Source organism: Physeter macrocephalus, chromosome 21 (genome assembly GCF_002837175.3).
Source record: "Physeter macrocephalus isolate SW-GA chromosome 21, ASM283717v5, whole genome shotgun sequence".
In the NCBI taxonomy this organism is placed as follows: Eukaryota; Metazoa; Chordata; class Mammalia; order Artiodactyla; family Physeteridae; genus Physeter; species Physeter macrocephalus.
This window is the reverse complement of record NC_041234.1, coordinates 104,694,540-104,722,136: the sequence shown is the minus strand read 5'-3', so window position 1 is coordinate 104,722,136 and position 27,597 is coordinate 104,694,540. Positions and strand designations below refer to the sequence as shown.

General features: G+C 41.3%; 1 protein-coding gene across 1 annotated transcript in view; it reads left to right on the top strand.

The window, feature by feature from the left end:
• Nucleotides 1-27,597, top strand: part of GPC4 (glypican 4) — a 110,616-nt gene that overhangs the window by 48,515 nt on the left and 34,504 nt on the right. Inside the window, exon 2 of the mRNA XM_024128101.3 lies at nucleotides 24,733-24,891. Within this exon, the coding sequence (XP_023983869.1) occupies nucleotides 24,733-24,891 (159 nt within the window). The remainder of the gene's footprint in view (nucleotides 1-24,732; nucleotides 24,892-27,597) is intronic.

The window sequence follows — 27,597 nt, the reverse complement described above, 5'->3', positions numbered from 1 at the left end:
TCCGCAACGGGAGAGGCCACAACAGAGGGAGGCCCGCATACAACAAAAAACAAAAACAAACAAGCAAAAAAAAACAAAACAAAAAAAAAATTGGGGGAGGCTGTAAAAAATTACTTATTTGGCTTTGGGGCTGAAATTCTGCAGCTGTCATCAGGGAGAATGCTCTGCCCGGCAGCCTGAGTAATGAATAAAAAGAATTTTCAGAAGAAAATAAATCAACAAGCTCTGTGACTGTCCAATTGCTGCCTCCCACCACCTTTGACAAGAATGACATTTTACCCACCCAAGCCATTCTCCTAAAATGAATTGATAATGTTTGCATTAGTAGGATCTCTTGTTAGAGAATGAGACTGTCTTAAATTTCTTACTCAGTTTTCAGCTGTGTTAGAAACAGTGGCTATTCTTAGATTTTCAACAGCATTCATATCTGGATATCTTTGGGATAATTTGTTGTGTTCTGACCTGGAAAGTTGATTATGTTTTCCTTTTACCTTTTCTGAAAGATGTAATTCACATGAGAGTTATTAAGGAAATGAGGGGGGGGGTGTTATCTGAGTCTTATTTACTATTTCATTCCAGTTTTACAATTGTGTGTGTGTATTGAAGTTCTGAATGCCCTGGCTAAATTTTAGGATGAAAACAGGAAGTAGTGACTATATTTAAGTGTTTTCTTAGTTGAGGGATTAAAACCCATGTTTTGGAGTTTGTTTTGTTTTGGTCATCACTCCCAATTTAAATGGCATTGTTGTTTTCTGGTGGCCAGAGGAGCTTGTGGAGACCAATAACTTGTGTTAAGCTTGTGTGCGAGGTCATTTCAGATGGGACTCTTAACTGTAAAATGTCTGTGGATGGCATTCAACATACTTTTTGGCCTGACTCAGTAATTCCACTCCTAGGTACATACCTAAGAGAATTGAAACCCTTTGGGCAGAAAAAAGAAAAACAAAACTGTAAATTGGGGGATTACTGAGATTTTAGTGCTGTAAAGGTGGTTTCCTATTAATGTTTGTGTCCAGTATCAAAATAAAGATCTGATACTATAATAAATAATGTAAGTATGTTTGTCACAACATTATCCACACTTGTCACAAGGTGGAAACAACCTAAATGTCCATCAGCAGATGAATGGATAAACAAAGTACAGGCCTGCATCATTTTACTGTGCTTCACTTTATGGCACTTCACGGATATTGCGTGGTTTGGTTTGGTTTTGTTAAACAAAATGAAGGTTTGTGGCAATCCTGCATGTTCATGTCTCAGTCACATTTTGGTAATTCTCACTGTGTTTCAGACTTTCATTATATTTGTTACGGTGATCTGTGATCAGTGGTCTTTGGCCTTACTATCGTAATTGTTTTGGCATTTTTAATAAAGTATTTTAAAATTAAGGTCTGTACTAAAGAAGGCATGTAAAATTAAGGCACAGTATAGTGTAAACATAACATCTGTAGGCACCAGGAAACCAAAAAATTCACATGACTCACTTTGTTGTGATACTCACTTCATTGTGGTGGTCGAACCAAACCTGCGATATTTCTGAGGTATGCCTCTAAGGTATAGCCATACGATGAAATATTATACAGCCACAAAGAAGAATGAAGCACTGATACATGCTACAACACAGCTGAACCTTGAAAACGTTATGGTTTGTGAGAAAAGCCAGTACAGAGAGACTATATATTGTATGATTCCTTTTATATGAAATGTCCAGAATAGACAAATCCATAGAGCCAGACAGTAGATTACTGGTTGCCTTGGGCTGATGTGTATGTGCAGCTGGAGGGGAGAGAGTGATGGTCACTGCTAATAGGTATGAAATTTCTTTTGGGGGTGAGGAAAATGTTTTGGAATTAGATAGTGGTGATGGTTGCCAAACTCTAAACATACGAAAACCCACTGAATCGTACACTTTAAGTGGGCAAAGTGTATGATATGTGAATTATATTAGGATTTTTAGAAGTTGCAGGGTGGGAGTGGAAAGCAGCATGGTAGCATCATTTCCAATGTCCAGTTCTCAAATGGCTAATGTCAGGGTTCACCTGACTGATGGGATGGAAGAATTACAAGCTGGACCACAGGAGACCAGGGTTCTAGCCCTAACCAAATAAGTTGATACTGTCCCACCTTGGACAAGTTCATCCACATTTGCAGGGAACTTCATTTCCTCTTCTATAGACTGAGGAAATGTGATCTCAAGAGCGTAAGTCCCTTCCAGTTCTTAGTAGTTGGAAACTTCGATGGCATTTACTTACATGCAACCTTATTTCACTGTTCTCCATCCCCAGAGAATGAAGGGTCATGTTGGGAGTTGAGCGGTGGGAAAAATAGCGTAGCCTTTTCATAATGAAAGGATTGTGAGGGTATCTGGGGAAGGGGGGAAGAAAAGGAGCTTGGCTTAGTCACTTTGGGCTGCTATAACAAAAATATCATAGATTGGGTGACTGAACAGAAATTTATTTCTAACGGTTCTGGAGGCTGTGAAGTCCAAGATCAGGGTGCCAGCAGAGTCGTGTCTGGTGGGAGCCTCTGGGGTATCTTTTGTAAGGTCCCTAATCCCATTCACGAGGGCTCCACCCTCATGACCAAAGGCTCCGCCTCCAAATACCATCACAATGGGGATTAGGTTTCAATATATGAGTTTGGGGGGTGGAGGTATACAAACATTCAGCCTATAGCAGAGCTATACGTTTAAAAAACAAATCTGATTTCTCAGAGTATTGGGCGAGGGAATGCATGTGGGGTTAATTCTTATTACTGATCCAGGCCGGGCATTGACAATGATTTACCCAGGCACCCTTTGGCCTCTCTGCCATGGCAGTCCCAGCTCTCCTCATGCCTCAGCTTTCTGTCAGAACCGCAATCCATCACCACCATTTGTTTTACCAAAAGGAACATCGTCTCTGCCCTGCCCTCCCCTTCTGCCCTTAGCCTGGCTCGCCTGACCTGACTTACCTGTTCTTTGTGGTGGGAGACAGCTGTGCAATGGGTGGGAGGTGGAGTGGGTCCATATCCACAGCAGCACCCATTCACCATCACTCTGAGAGGAAACAAGGAGTTTACAAGCTTTTACTGAAAAGTCATCATTGTGTAGGTTTTCCGGAAATAAAGATTGTGTGAGCCATCACAGAGGGCTGTTTTCAGGACATCCCTCACAGAGGATGTTTGTTCGTTCCCCTCAGAAATGCTGGCAGTGTGTAAGCTTTTCATCCCTTCCTTAGCAAGGCATCAGTCTGGTGCTTTTAGTGTCTGATCCTGCTAAAGAAGTAGGAACTGTTAAGAGGGCCTTGTTCTAAAGAAACGATCTCCGAATATCAGTGCTAAGCACCATCTATGACCACACACATGTCCATTTATAAAATGCCCTGTGAGACTGGGAGCCATGATGGTTTTATATCAAAGTGCAGTCTCCAAATCAGGGCCATTTAAAATTGTAAAACCGTTCTGAACTTGTATTGTGTTTATGTTACACATAGGGTACAGATGTGGCAGGTAACATTTGGTACACTGGCACTTTTAGAATGAGAAATAGTGAGCTACTGTTTTCTCCTGCTTCTTCCCTTCTCTGTCCTTTTCCTTCCAGGTTTTTGTTTCCATTATCAGATGTAATTTGTTTGGGGGGGTCTTTTCCTTACTGAGCGTCCTGCCTTGTCACTTGTTCTCTTTTGTGAGAGATGAGCCATTTTTGCATTGGGGTACTCTAAAATGAATGAATGATAGAATTTATGCAATTTGGTCTTCCAGAAACCTTGGTAATTTTGGTCTTTGATATTACCCAGGTTTTCTAACATTTTATTTCCCTGGAGCACTTCAGACAGCTATGGTGTTCTTCTGGTGTGTGCACAGTGGCTTATTCTAAGGCATATGGTTTGAGAAATGGCTCTACTTAAGCATCTTATTTTTGCTTTCTTCTTGAATGTTTCAGATCTGTTTCCTTCACTACGACCTAGTTGTCTTGAGAGAAATTAAGAATGGTCTGAAGTGCAGACAGTGGAGTCTCTCTTCCCAAGTAGGAAAATATGTGTTTGTAGAAATAAACAAGCCCATTCTGAGAAATAAATTTATTTTCATGTTTACTTAACTTTTCTTTTAAATCTTTTAGGATTAAGATTTCTGGTAATGTGAATCAGCTGTTTGAAGCCCTTTGAAAGGAAAAACAGCATTATGACCTGGGTCAGCTCTCTGGTCGGTTGTGTCTCTGGCAAGGACACCACACTTAGGTGGAAGGACAAGGAATGTTCTTTTTTGGAACAAAATCTAAGGATCTAAATGTATACAAAACAAACCAGTTTTCGTTAGTAAATCACTCCATTGATGTCTCTCTGAATACATCTAGAACTTTTGTGAAGCTCTTGAGTTGTAACCTCGGACAACTGTTGACCTTACACTTGTGGCAGTCAAATATTATGTGTTAGTTGTCTTGCTTCATCTGAAAAGGAAATATTTGGAGTAACAGATTTTTCTAGATAACTGTTCTTTTACACATCAAACAAACTTTTGAAGATGTTCTAAACATCTCAGTGAAAATATTTCTGAAATATTTATTCTCCTGCCTAATTAAACAGAATGATAAAAACCATAACTAATTAAAGAAGACCCAGGGTCATCAGGGAAATCATTTAATAAATGATACTCTAATGCAGTAATGTCCTTAGGGGTTTTTGAAGTATGAGGAGCTGTTTGCCCCTAAGCTAAGTGGCCCTAGAAGGTTCTGCCTGTGTTGCTTCTGCCTCCGTTTTCAGCTGTCACTTGAGCTGTCCTTGATTGGGGTTCACTCTTTGTCCTTTTTCACCCAGGGCAGAACTGAAGGTCTAGAAATCAGACAGCAGATTTGGTTAAATATGCAACTGGAATATTTGTGTGCAAAATAAAGGCTGCGTCCCAGAGGGTGGCTCCAATATTCTACAGTAAATTTCACAGACTTTGACTGTTTCTGTTTTCCTCTTTTTGTTGTTGTTCTTAAACCTCAGCTTCCCTTGCTCATTGGGTTGTCTCAAAGGTTGAGGCAATGTGTGAGCGATTGCTATGCTTCTAGGGTTGTTTACTGAATGAGTGTAATATATCGGGAGTCCATAAAAAATACTTTTAAAGCCTCTCCATACGTGTAATTAAAAAAAGTAATATTCCCATCTTTCCACACCAAACCTTAATTTATTTTCCTTCGTCTCCTCCACCTCCCTTAACTTCTTTTTATCGAACTTCGGAATTTTGCTTATCTCCTTTGTATCTTTTTTTTTTTGTTTTTTGTTTTCTCCGGTACGCGGGCCTGTCACTGTCGTGGCCTCTCCCGTTGCGGAGCGCAGGCTCGGCGGCCGTGGCTCACGGGCCCAGCCGCTCCGCGGCACGTGGGATCCTCCCGGACCGGGGCACGAACCCGCGTCCCCTGCATCGGCAGGCGGACTGTCAACCACTGCGCCACCGGGGAAGCCCTCCTTTGTATCTTCTAAGGTTCAGTGTCAGGGTCCCCTTTATTCAAATGCATATTCTCCTTGCCTCACCAGCCCCACAAGCTCTAGTTTATTAGATGAACTGGATTTTTCTCCTTTGCCAAAATATTTGGTGTTCTCTCTCCTCCCAGGCTTTATTTTTGTAAATATGCACTGATTTCACCTTTACTGTAAAGTTGGCCGGCCTATTTGATATGGAAATGAGTCTTACTGGTTTCTACTTCCCAGGGTCCCCTCTGGAACCCTTCTTATGGATGGGAATCGCGTTGACAAGCACCAGTCTCTTGGGCGCAGTGGCTGTTTGTAATGACGGCCGACACATGTTGGCCAAAACAATTTCACCCTTGAGTGACTTCAAAACTGGCTGGTGGATACCATCTGGTCCCAGTGATTTATCTACTCCTGGTTTGTGATTAGATGCAGAGCATCGTGTTTACCACTATTTGATCTAGTACCTCTGACCTGCCGAGTTCAGTGTTCTGGTTTGGGAATGCGAATCTCTTTCCAAGACAAAGAGTTCATTCAGTCTCTTGAGCATCTCCTTTTTAGCCGTGTGACTGTGATTAAGTGGGTCCTCGGATGCTCTAAATGGCTTCCTCTCTTACTCTGTTGGCTTTGCAATCTCTTGCAAGTGGCTCCTGCCTAATTTTTATTTTGTGTCTAACCTTCTATGCCTTTGGGGCTTTTCTCTGTACCCAGTACGGGACTAGCTTTTTATTTCATCGATGATACCTTTACTTCTTTTTACTCTGGCCTTTTAGCCATGATGACAGTTCTCTTCTCTCTCCAGCCCTCTCCTCAAAATCTAAGTGCTTGGGAGCACTCACTCTGAAGTAACAATAAGGAAAGGTTCCCCCCCCTCCCAACCCCCTATTTTCAAACCAGTCTCCAGGCATCTTGCTTGTTGTTTACTTTTTGAACCCTTTTTTTCTCCCTCAGTAATGCCCAGTTTTGTCATAGCTTCTTACTTTAAAATGGGAAAAATCCATGTAATTTTGAACTTGTCTTTTCCTCTCCCGTGGCATTGTTGAATTTCATAGTGCTGGGATTCCCGCTACATTACTGTTTACCCAGTTCCTTGGTGCCTAACTAACTTCTATATACTACCCAGGACCACGGCCAGGGTATCCCAGGCCCCCGTCCACCCCTCCCTCCCCGCACACCCCCACCCCATGGAAACATTTGTTCAGGGAGCAATTTTCATTTTCCAAACCTTGCCTCTACATCCTGGCAGGTGAGTATTATGTTGATGTTTTCCTTTTCTCACTCGTGTCTGTAAATTATATGCACAATTGTGTAGGGGAAATGCAGGGAAATCTATGGCCCCAGTCTAAAACCTAGTAGAGAAAGACCTATTTGACAGAAATATTAAAGAAATAAAGAGAGTAGGAGGAGGTGATCAGATGATAAACTGACAGACGCTCTGAGGTCAATATACTCTCATCAGCAACATCAAAAAATCAGCACTGAAATGCATCACAATTGTGCAGGGGAGCTGTCATTTCCATCTTTGTTCTCCCTTTCTTTGATGTGATAGGGAACAAACTCCCTTCATCTCCCGGTGAGTGGTTGTTTGTTTGTTTTCCTTTGATACACATTTATCCTTAGATAGTCTAAATTTCTGAATCATCCACCTTTATTTTATAGAGCAGAGTGTTCTATCAACAAAGTGATTGGCTATTAAGAAAGAACTGATCATTTGTCAGGATAGTGCAGTTAACATAGTATGTACTCCAGGCACATGTATTTTTTTAAAAAGTAAGATGCATATTTAAGTAAGTAAATAGGAATGTCTTATTTCAGTCTTTTGTATTCATGAGTGCAGGAGTTCTAGAATGCAAATGATTCCTAGTTTATTTGTAGAAATACTTGGATGTTGATGCAAAGTTGATATTTCACCCTTTTGACCTGAAATAATGGCAACTTCATATGAATCAACCTTTATTATTTTGTTTTTTAATTAATCTCCAACTTTATAACAGAGCCATTTCAAAACTAAAGAAAAGATCCTCTAGTCTGTAATCCCAAAGTGATATTGCTATAGACTGAATTTTTACCAAGGGACAGTTTGTGTTTGGGCTAAATAAAGCTAAATTGCTGGTTGTTTCTGTAATTTTTAGAAGCAATGCTTCTTAAGACTACTACTAATAGTAGTAATAATCACAACAGGAAAACAACACTCTTCCCTTGATTAAATGTAGCTGAACCCTGAAGCATAGAAAGGACCCCCCCTTCTGAGGAATATACAGCCATTCCTCGGGATTGGGGTGGGGGGTTGGTTCCAGGACCCCCCCACCCCACAACAGGAATACCAAAATCCATAGATGCTCAAGTCCCTTATATGACCTAGTACATCGTTCCATATGCTTTAAATCATCTCTAGATTACTTATAATACCCAATAGAATGTCAATGTTATGTAAATGGTTGCTGGTACACGACAAATTCAAGTTTTGCCTTTTGGGACTTTTCTGGAATTTTATTTTATTTATTTTAAAAAATACTTTATTTATTTGGCTGCGCTGGGTCTTAGTTGCGGCATGCGGGATCTTTTTTTTAGTTGCAGCATGTGGGATCTAGTTCCCTGACCAGGGATTGAACCCGGGCCCCCTGCATTGGGAGCACGGAGTCTTAACTACTGGACCACCAGGGAAGTCCCTAGAATTAAAAAAAATACCTATTTTCTATTCACGGTTGGTCGAATCCACAGATGTGGAACCTGTGGATACGGAGAGATGACTATAGCATCTTTTGATGTCAGTATTTATAATAATAGCTACTATTGAGTGAGGCACTATATAGTATAATGCTTATATTGTATATATATTATATATCGTTTGACACATATATAGTTTAATGCTTTCAACGATAACGCTTTCAACGATAACGCTTTCAATGAATCTATGAAGTAGGTTCTGTTTTTGTCCCTATTCTACAAAAGAAGAAGTAGTCTAGAAGTAAAGAGGTCAACCCAAAGTTGCACAATTAGTAAGCAACAGAATTCAGTTCATACTCAGGTCTATGTAACTCCAAAGCCTTGATGCTTTCCGTATAACATGGTGCCTTCCTGCCTCAAAGACTCAGGAACAAGTACTGTGTTTAGGAAGCTTTTCAGTTTTCTTGGTTTGAGTTTCCTGCTTGTTGTGACTTTATTCATTTGTTTTGTAATGAACTGGTCTGACTGAGGAACCTTGGTGATGCTGAAGCTTGAGTTCTGTATGCTATTCCAGGGCTACCACAGTTGTCAAAACGATTATAAAGAGTTTTAACCAATAATGCATCATGATTTTTTACAAACATAGGCTCATTATTTTTTTTCCATAGGCTCATTTTGTAATAATCCCTGAGATAATTTCTGTTTACATTTGCGGCCACAGATCATGGTAGCACAGAGGTTCATCTCACAGTAATGGAACAATGCCTTTTTATAAGAGTATACCCACCATTTACCCATACCCACTCAGTCATCAGGCCAAATGGAAACCCAGAAAGACTTGTGTCACTGAGCACCCCTTGGCGTGTATGTTTATGAAACTTGAGACTGAGCTGTGGTTCTTTTCCAGGCTTACTTAATGATGGTCTCAAAATCATATTCTATATGATTGAACTTATCGTAGTAGGGTTAAACTTCGATATGATTAGTTGGTCTTTTTGTATTGGGCTGTGTCCATTGTAATATATTAAACATAGAAACGCCCATGGGCAAAAACATAAGGTTTTTTTTTTTTTTTTTTTTTTCAGATCACCCGGTCGAACTCATTCTAACTTAAGCTGTTCATTTGCAAAAACCAGGGCTTATAATGCTGGACATTCAGCTTTTGGAATGGCCCTTCCCTACTACATTGAAACTGATTCTAGAATGTGATCGAAAATCTTTCGCCATGGTAATGCATATGCTCCTGTAACATTGGCTGTTATTTGAGATCATGCCACCTTGGCTCAGAGTTAAAACATAAGATTAGGTAGATGTTTTTTAAAAATGTGACCTTGCACGGTTTAGGATCCTATGAAAGACAAAGAGGACAAAGTAAGCTATTCTCCGTTCTTTCATATGTCTAGTTACCAATGCTCATTTAAGTACACTAAAATGTTTACTAATTCAAACAGATAAGCGCAGCACCGCCCAGTGTTATTTTTAAAACAAGACACATTTAGTGTCGCTTGTTGTTTCTTCTCATCCTCCAAGACAGTTTAAAAAATTGCCTCTCGTGGGTTACTGTGGGATCCGGAAAAACTAGGAGCTTGTGCAAATATAGGTGTGTGTGTCTGCAAGGAGAAAGTTACTTTAGTTTTTATTTTCCTTTGAAGTACCTTTAAGTATATTCTTAAAATACACCCTAAACCACATACCATTATTCATTTTTAAAAAATAAATTTATTTATTTATTTTTGGCTGTGTTGGGTCTTCGTTTCTGTGCGAGGGCTTTCTCCAGTTGTGGCGAGCGGGGGCCACCCTTCATCGCGGTGCGCGGGCCTCTCACTGTCGCGGCCTCTCTTGTTGCGGAGTGCAGGCTCAGTAGTTGTGGCTCACGGGCTTAGTTGCTCCGCGGCGTGTGGGAACTTCCCGGACCAGGGCTCGACCCCGTGTCCCCTGCATTGGCAGGCAGATTCCCAACCACTGCGCCACCAGGGAAGCCCCCATTATTCATTTTTCACATAGGAGAAAACATCTTCAAGGAGAGGAGCCGAAAACAAGTATATTAAAGTGACTTCTTCTTTTCTGGCAAAAAGTCCTGGTATGAAATTGGGTCCTTGAATTTTCCAAAGGAGGCTGTATTTACTGCCCTTCTTTTCTAAGAAGGGCCATTTTAATAATTTTTGCTATCACATCAAAGACTTTTCACAATAATTATAGTCAGTAATTGGCAGTAGTAATGCTGTGTGCCATCTGCAGGCTCCGTGTAGTGGAAACTGGAGAGAAAAACGTGTCCCTCTGCTTTATGGGAGTTACCGTGAACTTGAGGCCCTGGTGCCAGATTGCCACTAGCATCAGCTTCAGGTGGCCCTGCCACTACTTAGCCCTGGGTCACATACCAGCTTTCTTTTCTCCCCTGCAGCCTGAACCTCCCCATCCCCCATGGTGGTTGCTCATCCTAAATTAGCTGGTGGGTCTTGATGAAGAGTCACATTCTCAGACTGCAGGAGTAATTGGAACTTCTTTGGGATCAGATATTTGACCAAATCAGTTGCTTTACGAGTAGTTGGCCCATGACCCAAAAGATTTATGGAAGGCAATTGGATATTGAAATAATGAAACAGGTACTTACTCTCCCATTGCTCCAGCCCATGGAAAGCTGTCTGATGCTTGGAATTTGTGAACATGAGGCCTCCAGACTGTCTCCTGGCCAGACTCTGATGCTCTGGTACTTCTCTTAGGTCCTGTGACAGACACCATTCTACAGTGATTCCAGTGTCAGCCCTATGGCAGCAACCTTTCTGTCTTCTTCGAGGCCCAAAGCAGAACGGCCTCTCTCCTTTCATCCCCACCCAAAGCAAAACACGGGAACAGGCAGCCCCTTTATTCTTAGTTTTCTGACAGTTCTGCAGGAAACAGGGCCAGGGTACCTCTGATGCACTAGTTGCTTTCTGGAACATTCATATCTATCTCTGTGGCTCTGGGGTGACTAAGAGGACTCTGATCTGGCCGGCCTATATCTGAGGATGGTCAGGAACTGAATAGGCCTGTGGGGGCTTGAATGCAGAGCGAACGACTGTTTTCTCTCTTTTCCTTGTCACTTGTTGGCAAGGTCAGTCACTTTTCCATCTTCTTCTGTAACGAAGTAAATTTTTTGGTGTGTCATAAATAAGTAATCACATTAATCTGTTTAGTGCCCAAGATCTGCCCTTATTTTTCCCTTCTCTGTGATACTTAAACCAGAGGAAAATGGTAGATGGCTGGCATGACAGCCCAGCCGAAGAATTTCCTAATTGATACCTTACGTTTGACTTTAAGTACCTTTTTATCAGTTTCAGAGCCCAGAACAAACAGGGATTATTCCTAGCATGGTAGAGAGGAATTATGAAGTCTCTCAATTCCTTTGCTGTTTGGTTTGTCAGTCACTTGAGGGCACAGAAGCTCCTCTCCTCTGACCTCAGCTGCAGAAGTTGGATGGGGTGTCACACCAGTGATTTATTGACTATTGGAATATAACGTTCAGGAAGCTCATCATCAAGGGACCAGATTGAGATTTAGAGACGTTTCAAAAATTGAAGCATGAACATCGTCTGAGAGATGGCATTTTTAAATTAATTTGCGTGTTCAGTGACGTGATTTGTCAAGCCAAATAAGTAAAGCATTTGTGTGAAGTTTTTCCATTGTGGATTTTGCTTTATTGACCAAGAAAGGCAGCAGAAGTAGATCCCCAAGGAGTTTGCTCATGGCAAGATTTTGCTTTGAGTCCAAGCTAGTACCTTCTGTTAGTTTTGGATGACTCAAAAAATGGCCACGGCATATCTGGCAACGTATAGATTGTATTTGAGTAGATGAATCTCTCCCAGTTTGTCCAAAGGCACCTCCTGAGGCACATCTGTTGATGCCCCAGTGTAAGAAGCATGGGCTGGGTGGATTTGCCTGGGATAATGTCCCCTCTCCTCCTGTCTTTCGAACTTGAGTTGTTTCTAGATGAGATCAGAAGACCTCAGAGATCTTTGGTGGGGTGAGGGTGGAGGAGTGGAGTGATTCAGAATATACAGCAAGAGGGAGAGAGAAAAAGCCTATAGAGCAACAATAAAATCCACTTCTGTTCATCTTGTACTTTTCAAGAGGGTGGAGACCAAGCCTTTTGCCTTTTCTGCACTGAGGAATGGCATCTAGCACGTAAGAGGCACTGGGTAAATACTGCATTAAGCACCAACAATTTTTTTGTGTTGTCAAATTGGGCCAAAGGTTAGTTTGGGAGAAGTGAACCAATACTTTGATATAGAGTTGGGGAGAATTTTAGGACAGGGTTCCATTTCCAGATAATCTCTTGAGGTGGAATGGTTGAAGTAGTAAATGTACTGAATTTTTTAATCTTAATGAACAAATCAAATGTAATTAATCAGCAGGCTTGATCCTAAAGGAGAGATTCTGAAAGGTGAGATTGGGGAATTGAATGGCGCCAAGGAGACGGTCATTAGAATAAATAGGGAGATGGCCATTAAAATAAATGCCCATCAGACCTGGGCTGCCTCACTTATAAAGGGAAGCAGGTAGAATGTATAATAGAGAATGGGAACACTGGAAAGTTAAGCAAACTTAATCTGCTAGGAAGGGCAACATCATTTCTATAAGTGGAATCTGTGCTTGATTAATGACCTTGTGTTTTTCAAGGGACTAAAGCGTATGTGGACAAAGGGAAACCAGTGAATGTGATCTACCTGGGCTTTCAAAAAGTTCTTTGTGGGATTGCACAGCAAGCCAAGGAAACGTCAAATAACTGGCATCACCACAGAATTGTGGGGCTATTCCATCAAATACTATGATTGGCTTCAAGGCAGGAAGCAAAGGGTTAGGGATAAATAAGTCAAGCCTCTGTATAGCCACATTAACAGTGGCATTCTCTCCAAAATTAGGATGGAGACAAATTTTGCTTAAGACTGTAGTAAATGGCCTAAAAGAGGAAATGTACATTGAAAACTTTACTTTTGGCAACAAAAATGGGACTGAATTCTAGGGTGTCTGCCCCAAGGGTGGCAGGCCCAGGTGGTAGGATACTAGATAATGGTGAAGAGGAGCTTTTTTGAGGGTTGGGAAAACTCAGCCTTGCAAAATGAGGGCTCTGCCTTTTCTCCATCTGCCTGCGCCAAGGTTGAGAAACATCTTTATCTCATGCCATAAAAATTAACCCCCGTTCAACTGTGGCCCATGTCCATGGGAAGGGAGACCAATTAAGAGTCCTTAAATGCGGATCTGTATTAGAGTAAGCTGTAACTTACTGTGACCTTTAACAAGAATTTTGTGCAGGTGGGTTAAGGGTTTTAATTAAGGACAGACTTTGAAAAAGTAACTCTTCTTTCCCCTTTGCCATTTCATCGATACCTGGCTAGAATTTTAAAGAATGGTTCGTGTGGCTTGAAATCTGTTGTTAGAGAATCATTTTTTCTTTACGTGAGGCAGTGAACTTTGTTATCACTTAGGGTAAAGGCATTCTAAGTAGCCATTTGGAAAAATATCTGTGGGAGAACTCCTAATGAATGATTATGTTGTTATTCAGGTATATTTTTCCTAGAAAGTAGATTTACTAAAAACCTATTCTCACACTGTATTCTGGAGGGAGGAATTTTAGGTATGTCATGAAAGGGGGAGTAAAGAGAAGTTAAGGAGGGTTTTTATTTTTCCAGTTACCCAAGCTGAAAAAAGGCATTAAAAAAAGAGAAAACAGTGTTGAAAATGTTCATGACCCACACGACCCGTGACACGCATATAAAACGCAAGGCATTAATTAATGTTTGTATTAGCGCCTCCCCACCCACCTACTGCATTTTCTCCTACACTTGGAATAAACTTGGTACCCAGCTGTTGACCCTTTCCAATCTTGCTGTGAAACCTAAACGGCTGTGGCAGGTTATCTTAGGATGGGGCTCCTGGGGGTTTCTTTAGAGACGATTAGGAGATAATAAGGAAAATCGCTCCCTGTTGGAAGTGAAGTCTGGTGTTTGGTCAGACCCCTAGCAGGAGGAGGAGAGGAGTGTCTCCAGTGTTTTTCTGAGGATGCCTTCCTCCTCCACTTTCTCTGAGGTCTGATGTGATTGCCCGCAGGAGACTGCTCACAGGGATCATTGTAAGAGTGTACACTAGGGGTGCAGAGGAAGGGCAAGATGCTGGGGGCCAGCATCCCTCCCGTCCCAGGAATCCCCGAGACCCTCTGAGCCTGCTCTCTTCACTGTCTTAGAGACGGCCCTCACGAGGCCTCGGTCTACCAGTAATTAGGACACTTGGCTTGGGTACATAGGTTCCAGGAAGAAGTACTGTTGGGCACCAAAGAAAAAAAATGTTCTAGCCAATGGTGTTTCCTCTCTAGGCTACTTTTTATTTGTAGCTGAATTTGAAACAGGCATATTTGGACTCGGGCATTCCGTTAAATGATGAGCCCAGCGGAGATCGTAAACTAGTATTCGAGAGAAACTCTCAAATGATGCTACTCCAGGTATGTGCACCTGAATCACTGACAGGAGAAAGATCTTCGTTATTTGTAAAACGAGCTCCTTCTTTTCCTGCTTGCCCCTATCCGCCCCCACCCGCCCCCACCCAAGTCACCAACACATTTCCGGGAGCCTTTTATTAGCTTAGGTAGTATTTACTGGATCCTCAGAATTGTGGAAGAGATTTGGGTTGACTGCCAGTATTATTATTCCTGTTGAGTCCTGGACCTGGACGAAGTGGTTGGAAATGTGCAAAATAGATGCAGTTGCTCTACGTGCTCTAAAGTGATGGTAACATAAGGTCAGAGTATGCATTTCAGGTCATTCACTCAGTTTGGTTGATGTGCCTTTCTTCAGTGAACCTTTGGTACAGTTAAAATGGAGTTTGAAGATTGTCAGATAAAAACTTTGGTTCATAATGTGCTTATCAGTATACAGCAATAAAAAGCCCTGCTTGATTTCAATCTGAGGTGGATTTTAAAGCTGTTGCAAGCTCACTGAAATGAAGTGTGGAGTTTTAAAGTAGCAGCCCTAACTCTTCCAACTACACTTAAACGAAGTATTCTTAGAAAAATATAATAAAACTGATTTTTGAAATGTATGTGTTTCTGATTGGCCTTCTAGCCTACCTTGCAGGATTAGTGGACCTAAAAATAATCGGTAGCAAAGCCCTCCAGAGCTATATTTCGGCAAGGTTTTGCAAAATGCTAACTGGCTGCATTTCTCCTACTGATGGGTAGGTGATCTCAAATCATACATCTCCATAATGACTGTAATTTATGTGCTTTATTATTACGGTTTAGGTCACATGGCTTCAGGCTTTGGATGTGCATAGCACATTACATGCAGTCATTTCACTGCTGTTTTGCAAGGGAGGAAGGATGGATTAATGTGTACATTCCCTCATCCCCCTGGGATTATTAAAAACCTTTAGAGATTTTCTTTCTTTGTTCCCATGAAGCAGAGCATTGTATATTCCTCCTGGGGTTCTTAGATAGCTTGGAGGGGATGGAGTTATACAGCAACCTGAATTTTAGCTCACTTTGTGGCTATGTGAATTTAGATCTAGAAAGTGAACAGAAACTATTTCGGTAACTCTTTAGACCAACGGCAAGGAATTGTTTTACCTTCAGAACAAATAAAAACTAGGAAAAGAGTAAAGTAGCAATTGAGGGATTAGGAAAATTACTGCAGCAAGTAATAGCTTGATGGTGCTCCCCAATATCAGAATTACATCAAGTGTTTGATGTAATACTGATGAAAGCCCACCCCACATATTGATCCTTTTTACTTTGAAAACTGAAGCTTTTTTTTTTTTTTTTTTCCTTTTTGGCTGCGTTGGTTCTTCGTTGCTGCGTGGGCTTTCTCCAGTTGCGGCCAGCAGGGGCTTCTCATTGCGGTGGCTTCTCTTGCTGCGGAGCATGGGCTCTAGGCACTCGGGCTTCAGCAGTTGTGGCTCGCGGGCTCTAGAGCGCAGGCTCAGCAGTTGTGGCACACGGGCTTAGTTGCTCCGCGGCATGTGGGATCTTCCCGGACCAGGGCTTGAACCCGTGTCCCCTGCGTTGGCAGGCAGATTCTTAACCACTGTGCCACCAGGGAAGTCCAAAGCTTGCTTTTTTTGAAAAAATAAAATTTATCTTAGAAGAGTTAGATTTACAGAATTTGCGAGGATAACCCAGAGCTTTCCTATACCTCAAACCCAGTTTCCCCTATTATTAACATCTTACATTTCTGTGGTACATTGTCACAATTGATAAACCAATATTGATGCATTATTGTTAACTAACGTCTATATCTTATTCCGATTTCCTTAGTTTTTTTTTTTTTTACTAACAGTTTCATTGAGGTATGATTCATAGCCCAAACAATTCGCCCATTTAAAGTATACAGTGGCTTTTAATATACTCACAGAACTGTGCGTTTATCACCAAAATCGATTTTAGAACATTTTCATTATCCCAGAAAGAAATCTCACACCTTTTAGCTGTAACCCCTGCCCACCCGCCTCCCCTCTCAGCCTCAGGCAACCACTAACCCACCTTCTGTCTCTATAGATTGACCAAGGCTGGACATTTCATGTAAATGGTATCATACAATATGTGGACTTTTGTGAGTGGCTCCGTACTTCACATAGTATTTTCCAGATTTCACCATGTTGGAACACGTTTCAGAAGTTCATTCCTTCTTATGGCCGAATAACATTTCATTATTCAGACACACCTCATTTTGTTTATCCGTCCATTGTTGGACATTTGGCTATTTTGAATAATGCTGCTATGAACATTTGCGTGTAAGTTTTTGTGTGATTTCCTTCGTTTTCCCCTAATGTCTTTTTCTGTTCCAGGATCCCAGCCAGGGTACCACATTATATCTCGTCATCATGTCTCCTTAGGCTCCCAAGGCTTTTCTTTTGAAGGCCCTTTAAATAAATGTCTGTACGTACTTGTCATCAGTTCCCCATCACTTACGCATGCCTCTGAACTCCTAATTGATAATGCTCTCTTTTCTGGCTATCTTTATTCCCCTAAATTCTGCCTCCAATAAGAAATTTCCCTGAAGTAGCTGGAAGAAAGAAGGTGCTGCTCTCCTGGCCCCTCTGCCTCACCTAGTACAAGTCATCAGAAAAGCCTCTTCCTGGAGAACTTCATTCAGTAGCTTATCAGTTTAATAGATGCTCTTCATTTTTGTCTTGGTTTTGTAATTGCACTGTATTCATAATGCTTCCTTCTTTACAAAGGGCTTCTTTAAGAGCCTACAGTGAATCATGTAGAGCTGGGACTCAAACCCATATTTCTTACTCCCCAGATCAGTCTTCTTATCCCCAGACTACCATTAGGCCTACGGAATAAAAGACACAGACGGTCTCAAACCCATATTTCTTACTCCCCAGATCAGTCTTCTTATCCCCAGACTACCATTAGGCCTACGGAATAAAAGACACAGTATCAAGTAGTTGGAAGCTTTTTAAATTCACTTCTTTAAAACCCCTTGTCAAGAGCTAAGTATCCATAAACTTCACCAAGGAGGTAAAAGAATTATATGCTGAGAACTACGAAACGTTAATAAATGCGTTGAAGATGATTCAAAGAAATAGAAAGATATCCCATGCTCTTGGATTGGAAGAATTATATTGTTAAAATGGCCATACTATCCAAAGCAATCTACAGATTTAATGCAATCCCTATCAAGTTACCCATGACATTTTCCATAGAACGAGAACAAATAATCCTAAAATTTATATGGAACCATAAAAGACCCGGAATTGCCAAAGCAATCCTGAGGAAAAAGAACAAAGCTGGAGGCATAGCCCTCCCAGACTTTAGACAATACTACAAAGCTACAGTAATCAAAACAGCATGGTATTGGCACAAAAACAGACATATGGATCAATGGAGCAGAATAGAGAGCCCAGAAATAAACCCACACACCTATGGACAATTAATCTTCGACAAAGGAAGCAAGAATACACAATGGGGAAAAGACATTCTCTTCAGCAAGTGGTGTTGGGAAAGTTGGACAACCACATGCAAATCAAAGCTAGAACACACCCTCACACCATACACAAAAATAAACACAAAATGATGAGACACCATAAAACTCCTAGAACAGAACAGCAAAACATTGTCTGACGTAAATCGTACCAATGTTTTCTTAGGTCAGTCTCCCATGGCAACAGAAATAAAAGCAAAAATAAACAAATGGGGCCTAATGACACTTAAAACCTTTTGCACAGCAAAGGAAACCATAAACAGAATGAAAAGACTGGGAGATAATATTTGCAAATGATGCGACCAACTGAAGGCTTAATTTCCAAACTATAAAAACAGGTCCTACAATTTAATAACAAAAAAACAAACAACCCAATTAAAAATAGGCAGAAGACCTAAATAGACATTTATCCAAAGAAGACAGACAGATGGCCAGTAGGCACATGAAAAGATGCTCATCATTTCTAATTATTAGGGAAATCCAAATCAAAACTACAATGAGGTACCACCTCACACCAGTCAGAATGGCCATCATTAAAAAGTCTACAAATAATAAATGCTGGAGACGGTGTGGAGAAAAGGAAACTCTCCTGCCCAATTGGTGGGAATGTAAATTGGTGCAGCCACTGTGGCAAACAGTATGGAGGTTCCTCAGAGAACTAAAAATAGAGTTGCCATGTGATCCAGCAATCCCACACCTGGGCATATATCCAGAAAAATACGAGAACTCTAATTGAAAAAGATACCTGCACCCCAGTGTTCATTGCAGCACTATTTACAATAGGCAAGACATGGAAGAAATTCAAGTGCCCATCAACAGACGATTGGCTTAAGAAGATGTGGTGGATATAGATAATGGACTATTACTCAGCCATTAAAAAGAATGAAATAATGCCATTTGCAGCAAACATGGATGGGCCTAGAGATTATCATACTAAGCAAAGTAAAGTCAGAAAGAGAAGGATAAATACCATATGATATCACTTATATGTAGAATCTAAAAGATGACACAAATGAACCTATTTGTGAAACAAAAACAGATTCACAGATGTGGAGAACAAACTTGTGGTTGCCAAGGGGGAAGGAAGGATTGGGAGTTTGGGATTAGCAGATGCAAACTATTATATATATAGAATGGATAAACAACAAGGTCCTACTCTATAGCACAGGGAACTGTATATTCAATATTCTGTGATAAACCATAATGGAAAAGAATATGAAAAAGAATATATATATGTGTGTGTGTGTATAACTGAGTCACTTTGCTGTACAGCAGAAATTAAACACAACATTGTAAATCAACTCTACTTCAAGAAAATAAAATTTTAAAACACACACACAAAAAAGGAGCTAAGTTTTCTCCAGATCCCTTTCTGCATGAAAGGCCATTGCAAAATCGAATCTCTTACATTGGCAGTTTTCCTAAGTGCTTTCCAGTCTGTTATTCTCAAATGTCCCTCACTGCAGCCCCCACCCTTAGGGTGCAGTTTGTGTGTCTCTTCTTTACCAAAGGCATTTGGTTGCATTTTTGGGAAAATGAGTTGGGCTACAGAGAATGTTTGCTGTCCAAATCGTGCTGGTGCAGGCACGCCTGGGTTTTCTGCATTGTGTCCCATAAAAATTTCTGGCACTGTTTCCTCCATTTAGGACTCTGGAGGAGTTATCCTGAAGACATTTACTTCATCTCCTACAGGTATAGAAAGCTGACACCCTAGTGGTAACTACAAGTATACCTCTATCATCATCTCCCCCAAGATGTGTGAGAATCTGAGAGACATTTTCTTGGCTTCTACTTGGACTTCCAAATGAAGTTACAGATAAATTGGGAGATTGGGATTGACATATATACACTAATATGTATAAAATGGATAACTAATAAGAACCTGCTGTATAAAAAAAACAAAGTACATGTGTGCTTTAATAAACGTAAAATGTGGAAGTATTACTGAAAAAAATAAATCGGGGTATAGTGGTGTATCAGGGAGAATCTTATAAAATATGTTAATAATGTCCCTTTACTCGTCTTTTACATGACACTGACAGAAAATGTCCTTTTATGTAAAAAAGACATGAATTTGGATGTTATTTTAAATGCATCTTCAATAAAATATGATACTAAGCTGAAAAAAAAAAAAGAAGTTACAGTTAGAAGTAGTTACGTTGGTAGTAAATAGGCTGGGAGCTGGCCTGAGAATGTAACCACCATTTATAACATTTTCTGTGGGCAGGTGGGTTATGAGTAACTGGAAATAAATGGACATTATCTGCACCCCATCTGTACATCACAGCCAGCCTTTGGTGAGAGGAATAAATGAAATAAAATGAGAAAGCACAGTTCTACAGATTGCCCGCGGCAGAGCCCTGTTAAAGGATGGACTAGATTCCTCATATTCAATGCCTGCTTCTTTAACTATTGAGTTGAAGTGCTTCAAAAAAAAAAAAAAGGAACCAATCCACACACTCGGCAGGATTGAGTAGTAATTTATTGTGATGATTGTCTTTGTTCAGCTTTGAAAAATGAAGGCATTGATATTAAGACTAAAGAGAAATTACACAGAGCTGGTGTGACTGAAAAAAGTTTGGCTCTTTCGAGTGATTTTTTTTGTTTTTAATGCCACAGAGTTAAGCTTTAAAAGCACGCTTCATTGACTCTCATCCAAGCCTCCGAGGACAAGGCTAAGGGACCTTTTTTCTTTTGAGGGCCACTGACCCACAAAGAAAAACCCTAATCGAGGGCCATGTACAAAAAGCAACTTAATTTAGGTGCTTTCTTAGAAATCCATAAAGCCTTCAATTCACCTGCTTTTAAAATTAAGAACAGGGAACTCTCAACAAGTATAACAAACAAAAAAGTCCTTCGGTTTCACCATTATGTGCAGTTAGAAGAGGTGGAGTGTGGTAAGAGAGAACAGGATGAGCAGAGTGAAAAGAGAGTGGAAAGCAGACAGAACAGGGCCATGGAGAAGAACACAGAAGGTCCCAGAAGCAGGAGGTTGAGTTAGGGAAATAGAGGAGGCAAAATGATGGTTGTAGATCATAACCCACTGTTGACTCAAACCATTGGATGAACTTCGATTCCCGGTTCTTCTGTGGCTCTAATGCTTCAGCCTTTCAAGCTAGAATTCTTCAGGAAGAGTATGTATCAGAATCCTCTAGGGCCACCCCCCCTTTTTAAATGGGTGAGCTCACCGCTTCCCCTGCAGTGGCTGTCATCTTCCTGTCCCACATTGGATCCTGTCGTCCCCGTGCTCAACGCTCTCAGCCTAAAAAACAAATTGTGACATCCTTCTTAAATAAGAAGTATACAGGATCACCAGGTTGAGAGGAGGTCTCCAGAAACGAAAAGCATGTCTCATTCAGACAGAGCATTTTAGAAGCAGTCTCCAACAGGCAAAATGGAATGTCTTTCCATTGATACGTATGCCCTGGCTTTTAATCATAGAAATCATTTTTGGTGTTACAGTAGAAATATTCAAGTTTTAAAAATCAAATGAGTTGCTCGAGTTCTTAGTACAGTGCAGAGCTGTAGTTTCATTTTCAGATGCACCAAGACTTGTCCCCTGTTCCTTCCTAGTAACTTCTCATCAGCGGAAACTGGTTATGGCACTGAATCCCCACTGGCCCATGTGTGGCTTGGGATTTAATTCATAAGTGTGTCTTGGACAGGGCTTTTGGCAAGAATGCCAGATTACATTTTCAAGGAATGCTTTTTAGAAACACAGACAGAATACGTGGTGTATGCAAGGCTCAAATGGGCAGAAGTGACCCGTTGGAGTGGCTTGTTTGCACTCAGGGGAAGATGACTTTGCCAGCAGAAACATTAGCCAGGTATCTACCTTGTTGTCACCCTTTCCACAAGGCAAGCCTTTACCATTAGACAGAGTCTTCTTGTAAAGATCTTCTCTGTAACATGGAAGTGGACTCTTTTTCCTTAGTTTTTTGCCAAAACAAGTACATGTGCTCCAGTGTTCAGATATCAGCAGGCCTCCCGAAGGTCCTGCTGAGGGCCCCTGGTGAGTAGGTGGTGGGTGGAGTGCCCGGGCCTTTTGTTTAGCTGCTGGCTAGTTCAGTCAGTCACCAGTAAAACTTTAATTGCCGTGACCCATTTTTGAAGGGTGTTTGTTCAGTGCCAAAAATTTAAAACTCTCAACATCTAGCACCTTCTTATATGTAGAAAAGTATTCTTTCCTGCTGTCTCTTCGAATTTTCTGGCTTTAGGTTCTGTGTGTGTGTCTGTGCGTTGGAGGTGCCAGAAAGGGTGTTTTTTTTCCTTGGTCATAGACGCCTATTTTGCTAAGATCCAATGAATGACCCTTTCGTTTATTGTATGTGTGAACCATGTTAAGATTAGGTGAATATAGATTTGCTTCCAGACTCTGAACTGTTTTGCCTTGGAAATTCAGTGCATTACCACAATCGAATCTTTGCAGGGGCTTGAAAACCAGCCTGTGATTAATTTTAGCCTGTGAAAATCTTAAAAAAGTAGCTGCTCTCTTATTATAATTAATTTACCTAGTTCTGTACGTCCTAAGTTCTCATTGTGAGCATTTCAGTTAATTTTCTTTGTGGTGTGTGAGAGTGATATGGATTCTTTAATACAGCTACATCAAGTACTGTACTAGTTGGGGGTCCTTTGTATTACTTTATGTATTAAGATTGTGTTTGGGGAGCTCCTCAACCCTGAAGCCAGGAGACAACTGGATATCTCTTTGTTAATTAGGTGTCCCAGTACCAAAGGCCTGCTGTGAACTTGTTAAACCAGTCAAGAGGCAGTTTTGTTTTTGGTTGTAACAAGGTGTTTCCAGAAAACTAAGCTTCTTCCACTAATGAGATCTAAGATGTTCCGCAACCTCACAGCTCTAAACTCTTTCACATTCTTCCCTGTGCCGCCGCCGCCCCCCCCCCCCCCCCCCCCCTCCTTCATTTATAACCAGTCAAGAGGCAGTTTTGTTTTTGGTTGTAACAAGGTGTTTCCAGAAAACTAAGCTTCTTCCACTAATGAGATCTAAGATGTTCCGCAACCTCACAGCTCTAAACTCTTTCACATTCTTCCCTGTGCCGCCGCCGCCCCCCCCCCCCCCCCGCCTTTGTTAGAATTATCAGTTGACCAAGGGTTTCAAAAATGCCAAATGAAGCATTTAGCAGTTTCTGGATGAGGAAGTTATTTGAAGAATGTTTCCCTTCTCCCCTTCTTTAAAAGTCCTTTAATGCGGCATACCCGTTTTTTGTCTGGCAATAACACTCTCCCTACTTTTGAATTGCCAGGAAGGAAGAATGATCAGGAATAGATCTGATTATGTAATTAGTTGCATCTGTGCAGTTGACCGTACTAGTGTTCGACAAATAAATTGCCAACACCATGTTATTTGAAATCCGCCCCCTCCGCAAAACTACTTTGGTACCTGTCCGAAGTGAAGACTTATTTCCTCTAAGCACCCACAGCCAAGAAGCAGCAATGGCCGTCGGCTCCTGGTCCAGTTCATGTCCATGATTAGTGTTGTTAAAAAGATTTTGCTCTTCATCCCTCCTCCCTTGATTTATTATACACACTTAGCATTGATAGGTTCATATGTCTTCAGTATATGCCTTCCTGAGTTCCTGAGACCTTAGGTCTTTTCAGACCCCTTTTGTCTGTCATGGAACATGAACTGCAGTAACAGAAGGAACAGTGAAGGTGAATCCTTATAAACATCTGTAGAAAATGATACGAGGGCACCTATACCCCACAAGTGAGTATTGGTGTGACTAACGTGATAGTACCTGGTGGGGTTATTTTTGAGTGGCGCCATATCTCTTGGTCATTATGAGGGAGAGGCGTGGTCTGTGACAGAGGAGACACAAGGCAGAAGCTCTCCAAACTCTCAGTTCCAAACCACAAACAGAATGCCGTTGGTGTAGGGGAGGCAGATGGTCTGCATGTCTTTGACATTTTCTTGGCCCTTAGGGCTACCTAAAGGCGACATTTACTGGAAGCCATTCATCTGTATTTGGACCAGTGGCTACACTGCACACAATCATAAAGGTCAATATTATAGTGTCTAACATCTGTACAGAAGATGCTGGACAAGAAAATCTTAAAACTGAGAATCATTTAACATCCCCCTTTGTGACTTGCCATAGACTCAAATCCCAGCGTGGACTCCATTCTTTCCTCTTGGCTGACAACTCCTTGAAATGCACTTATCCCTTTGCTTTGTTTGCCACATCAATTGCTTATATATTTGCTCAGTTTTTGCTTGTTGTCACGTATTTTACAAATCATTCTTCATTAACGGTACTCTCTTGTAGTGTAAACTCCCAAAGCTAGAAAAACTATGTCTCATTTGCATGACTTGCACAGTATTTAGCATAAAATCTCTGAAGAATTTATGCGAGCCTTCCGTTGACATTGAATGATACTCTCTTTACTGGCCACACTGATTTTTCCTGTACGATGACAATCTTCCTGATTGGAAAGTTCTTGTGTCTTTTGGAGATGGCTTCATTATCTTATTTTTCCAAGAAGGAGATCAATATTTTCAGTATAATGAAACTTTTTAGATAACGCATGATGCCTGGGCCTTTGCAGGAACATCACGGAGAGAAATGAAGCCAAGCATGTGCACCTAAATCAAACTCTTCCGTTTTGGACTTGATGAATGATGATGGAGATTGATTGTCCTACATTTTATCTTCCAGGTGATCATTTGAAGATCTGTCCCCAGGGTTATACCTGCTGCTCCCAAGAGATGGAGGAGAAGTACAACCTGCAAAGTAAGGATGATTTCAAAAGTGTGGTCGGTGAACAGTGCAATCATTTGCAAGCTGTCTTTGCGTCCCGTTACAAGAAGTTTGATGGTATGTATTGGAACTTTGGTCTACGTAAGTGGAGATATTTGCTTTGTTCTTGAATTCTTTTTTTCCTTTTTGCCGTGCGGCTAGCAGGATCTTAGTTCCCTGACCACAGATTGAACCTGGGCCACAGCGGTGAAAGCACTGAGTCCTAACCACTGGACCGCCAGGGAACTCCCTTGAATTCATCTTATACCTTTTAGTCAAGTCACATCTACGAGCTGCCAGTGAATTTCGTACAGCTGCTTTTTCCCAAGTGCCTTTCTTCTCTCAGTGTTCAAGTTTTCTCCCAAGAGGCTCTCCTGGCTGGACCCCAGGGGCAAGTTAAGTTAGCCTTACAGCTTTATTGCTAGAAGCCTTCCAGATAACACTAGAATCTGTACGGTATGGTAGCCATTATGGAAATATGGTCACAAGGAGCCAAAAAAGAGATTAAAGTAGTTTAATTTAAATGCTTTCATTTATTTTCTTGGGTGAACACACAATAGTGTTGACACAAGTCACTAAAGAAAAATCTTCCTAATAAAAAGCAGGCATCTGAAAACTTAGTCAAAATAACCACAGAGATTCTGCAGATGCTGGACTTCAAATTAAATTTCAAAATGGATCCCTCAAAGCCAACTAGAATTCCTAGAAGCCCTGTAGAACACAGGATTAAAGCTCATGCAGCAGTGACCATGCGGCAGTGACCCAGAGGTAGCTCCTGGGCTCCAGTCTTCATTAAGTTCAGCACCATCCCTGGCCTCATTTTAGCTGAAGCTTTGGTCAGTCCACGTTAAAGCCACAAGAAAACCCATTTCAGTGCCCTGTGCCAAACACAGATTTTCACATGCACACTTTCTTTTCAGAGTGAAGAAATAGACAATCTGAGCCAGAAGAGAGGCACTTCAATCGTATCTGAAGCAATGTAATAGATAACAGACTTTCAAAACTAGAGTACGGGGTCCAAACACCTCAGGATTCCTTTCTCTGGTGCTGTTCACTCAGTTTGCAGGTCGTTATGAAGCAGATTTAATTTTAATAGGAATGATTTCCTTTGTACCTGTTGTAAAGGCCATTCTAATTACATAGTACCTTTGAAGCATGCTTTTCCTGACATTCTGTGTGGTGAAGAAGTACAAGGCAAATTTTTGAGACGTGAAATGTCTTTGAGCATTTCTGCAAAGGGCTCATTACCATGGTGACAAGTGGGATTAAATTAGATTTGATCTAGCTGATAAGGCAGCCCCCAGCTAAAGAACAGGTTGTATTTCAAATGGTGCCTTTGAGATTCGTTATTTGAAACTGATAACTGATTTAATAAGTGTTAGTCAGTTCCCAGGCTAGACGACAAAAGCATATTTATATATATATATATGTTTTTTATAAATTTATTTATTTTTATTTACTTATTTTATATTTGGCTGCGTTGGGCCTTTGTTGCTGCGCGCGGGCTTTCTCTAGTTGTGGCGAGCGGGGGCTACTCTTCGCTGCGGTGCGCGGGCTTCTCCTTGCAGGGGCTTCTCTTGTTGCGGAGTATGGGCTCTAGGCACACGGGCTTCAGTAGTTGTGGCACGTGGGCTCAATAGTTGTGGCTCGCGGGCTCTAGAGCGCAGGCTCAGTAGTTGTGGCACGCGGGCTTAGTTGCTCCGCGGCATGTGGGATCTTCCCGGACCAGGGATCGAACCCATGTCCCCTGCATTGGCAGGCGGATTCTTAACCCACTGTGCCACCAGGGAAGCCCCGACAAAAGCATATTTAATTTGTAATGTAGTTGAACTAAAATTTTCCATGTAGTGTGCCAGTTATTGTGTCCATTTCCCCCAATGCTTTGTATGTGGAGTTGTGTTTAGTCTTTATCTCCTTTCCCTGGATGGATGGAAATAATTTATGTATCTATATATCCTGTTTAATATTCTATAATCCCCAATGCACAGGCTGTTAACTATGATAACACCACGTGAAGATGAGTGTTATTGGCAAAAGACATCATTAGACCACCTCTGTCTCTTGGTCACTAAATTATCAGTATGATTATTGAAAAGAATGGTATTCACTTGACTATGGCGTTTCTCATTCAAGACAGTAACCGAAGCAATTTCTTTTCCTTTGAGGAGAAAACTTAGATAATCAGACAGTCATCTTTGAAAATTTGAGGTGCTGATATTTAAAAATTACCACTTGGAGGTTTAATAATGGGACTTAGAAGGGAAAATTCCTGCTCTTTAGAAATGGCTAGCCTGTCAGTAGCAGGATACAGTGGAGATGAGGCAGTTTCCAACTTCCAAGGTCACTGCCTCCAAATCACCCCGTTTCTTCTTAGACTTGTCTCCTCTAGGTGTGGAGTGCACAGACATTTAGTGATTTCTCTTGCCAGTGGGCCTGGTAGTTTCACTATTCTTTCCCCTTCTCACTCCCCATGGTTTTATAGCATTACTCATGTGATTCCAGTGTGTACATTTTAAAAAGCCGCACAGAGAAATTTTATCAGTAAGTATTAACATATGTTTTTTAAAAAAGGACAGAAAGGGGCTTCCCTTTTGGCACAGTGCTTAAGAACCTGCCTGCCAATGCAGGGGACACGGGATCGAGCCCTGGTCCGGGAAGATCGCACATGCCGCGGAGCGGCTGGGCCCGTGCGCCGCAACTACTGAAGCCCGTGCGCCGAGAGCCCGTGCTCCGCAGCAAGAGAAGCCACGGCAATGAGAAGCCCGCACACCGCAACCAAGAGTA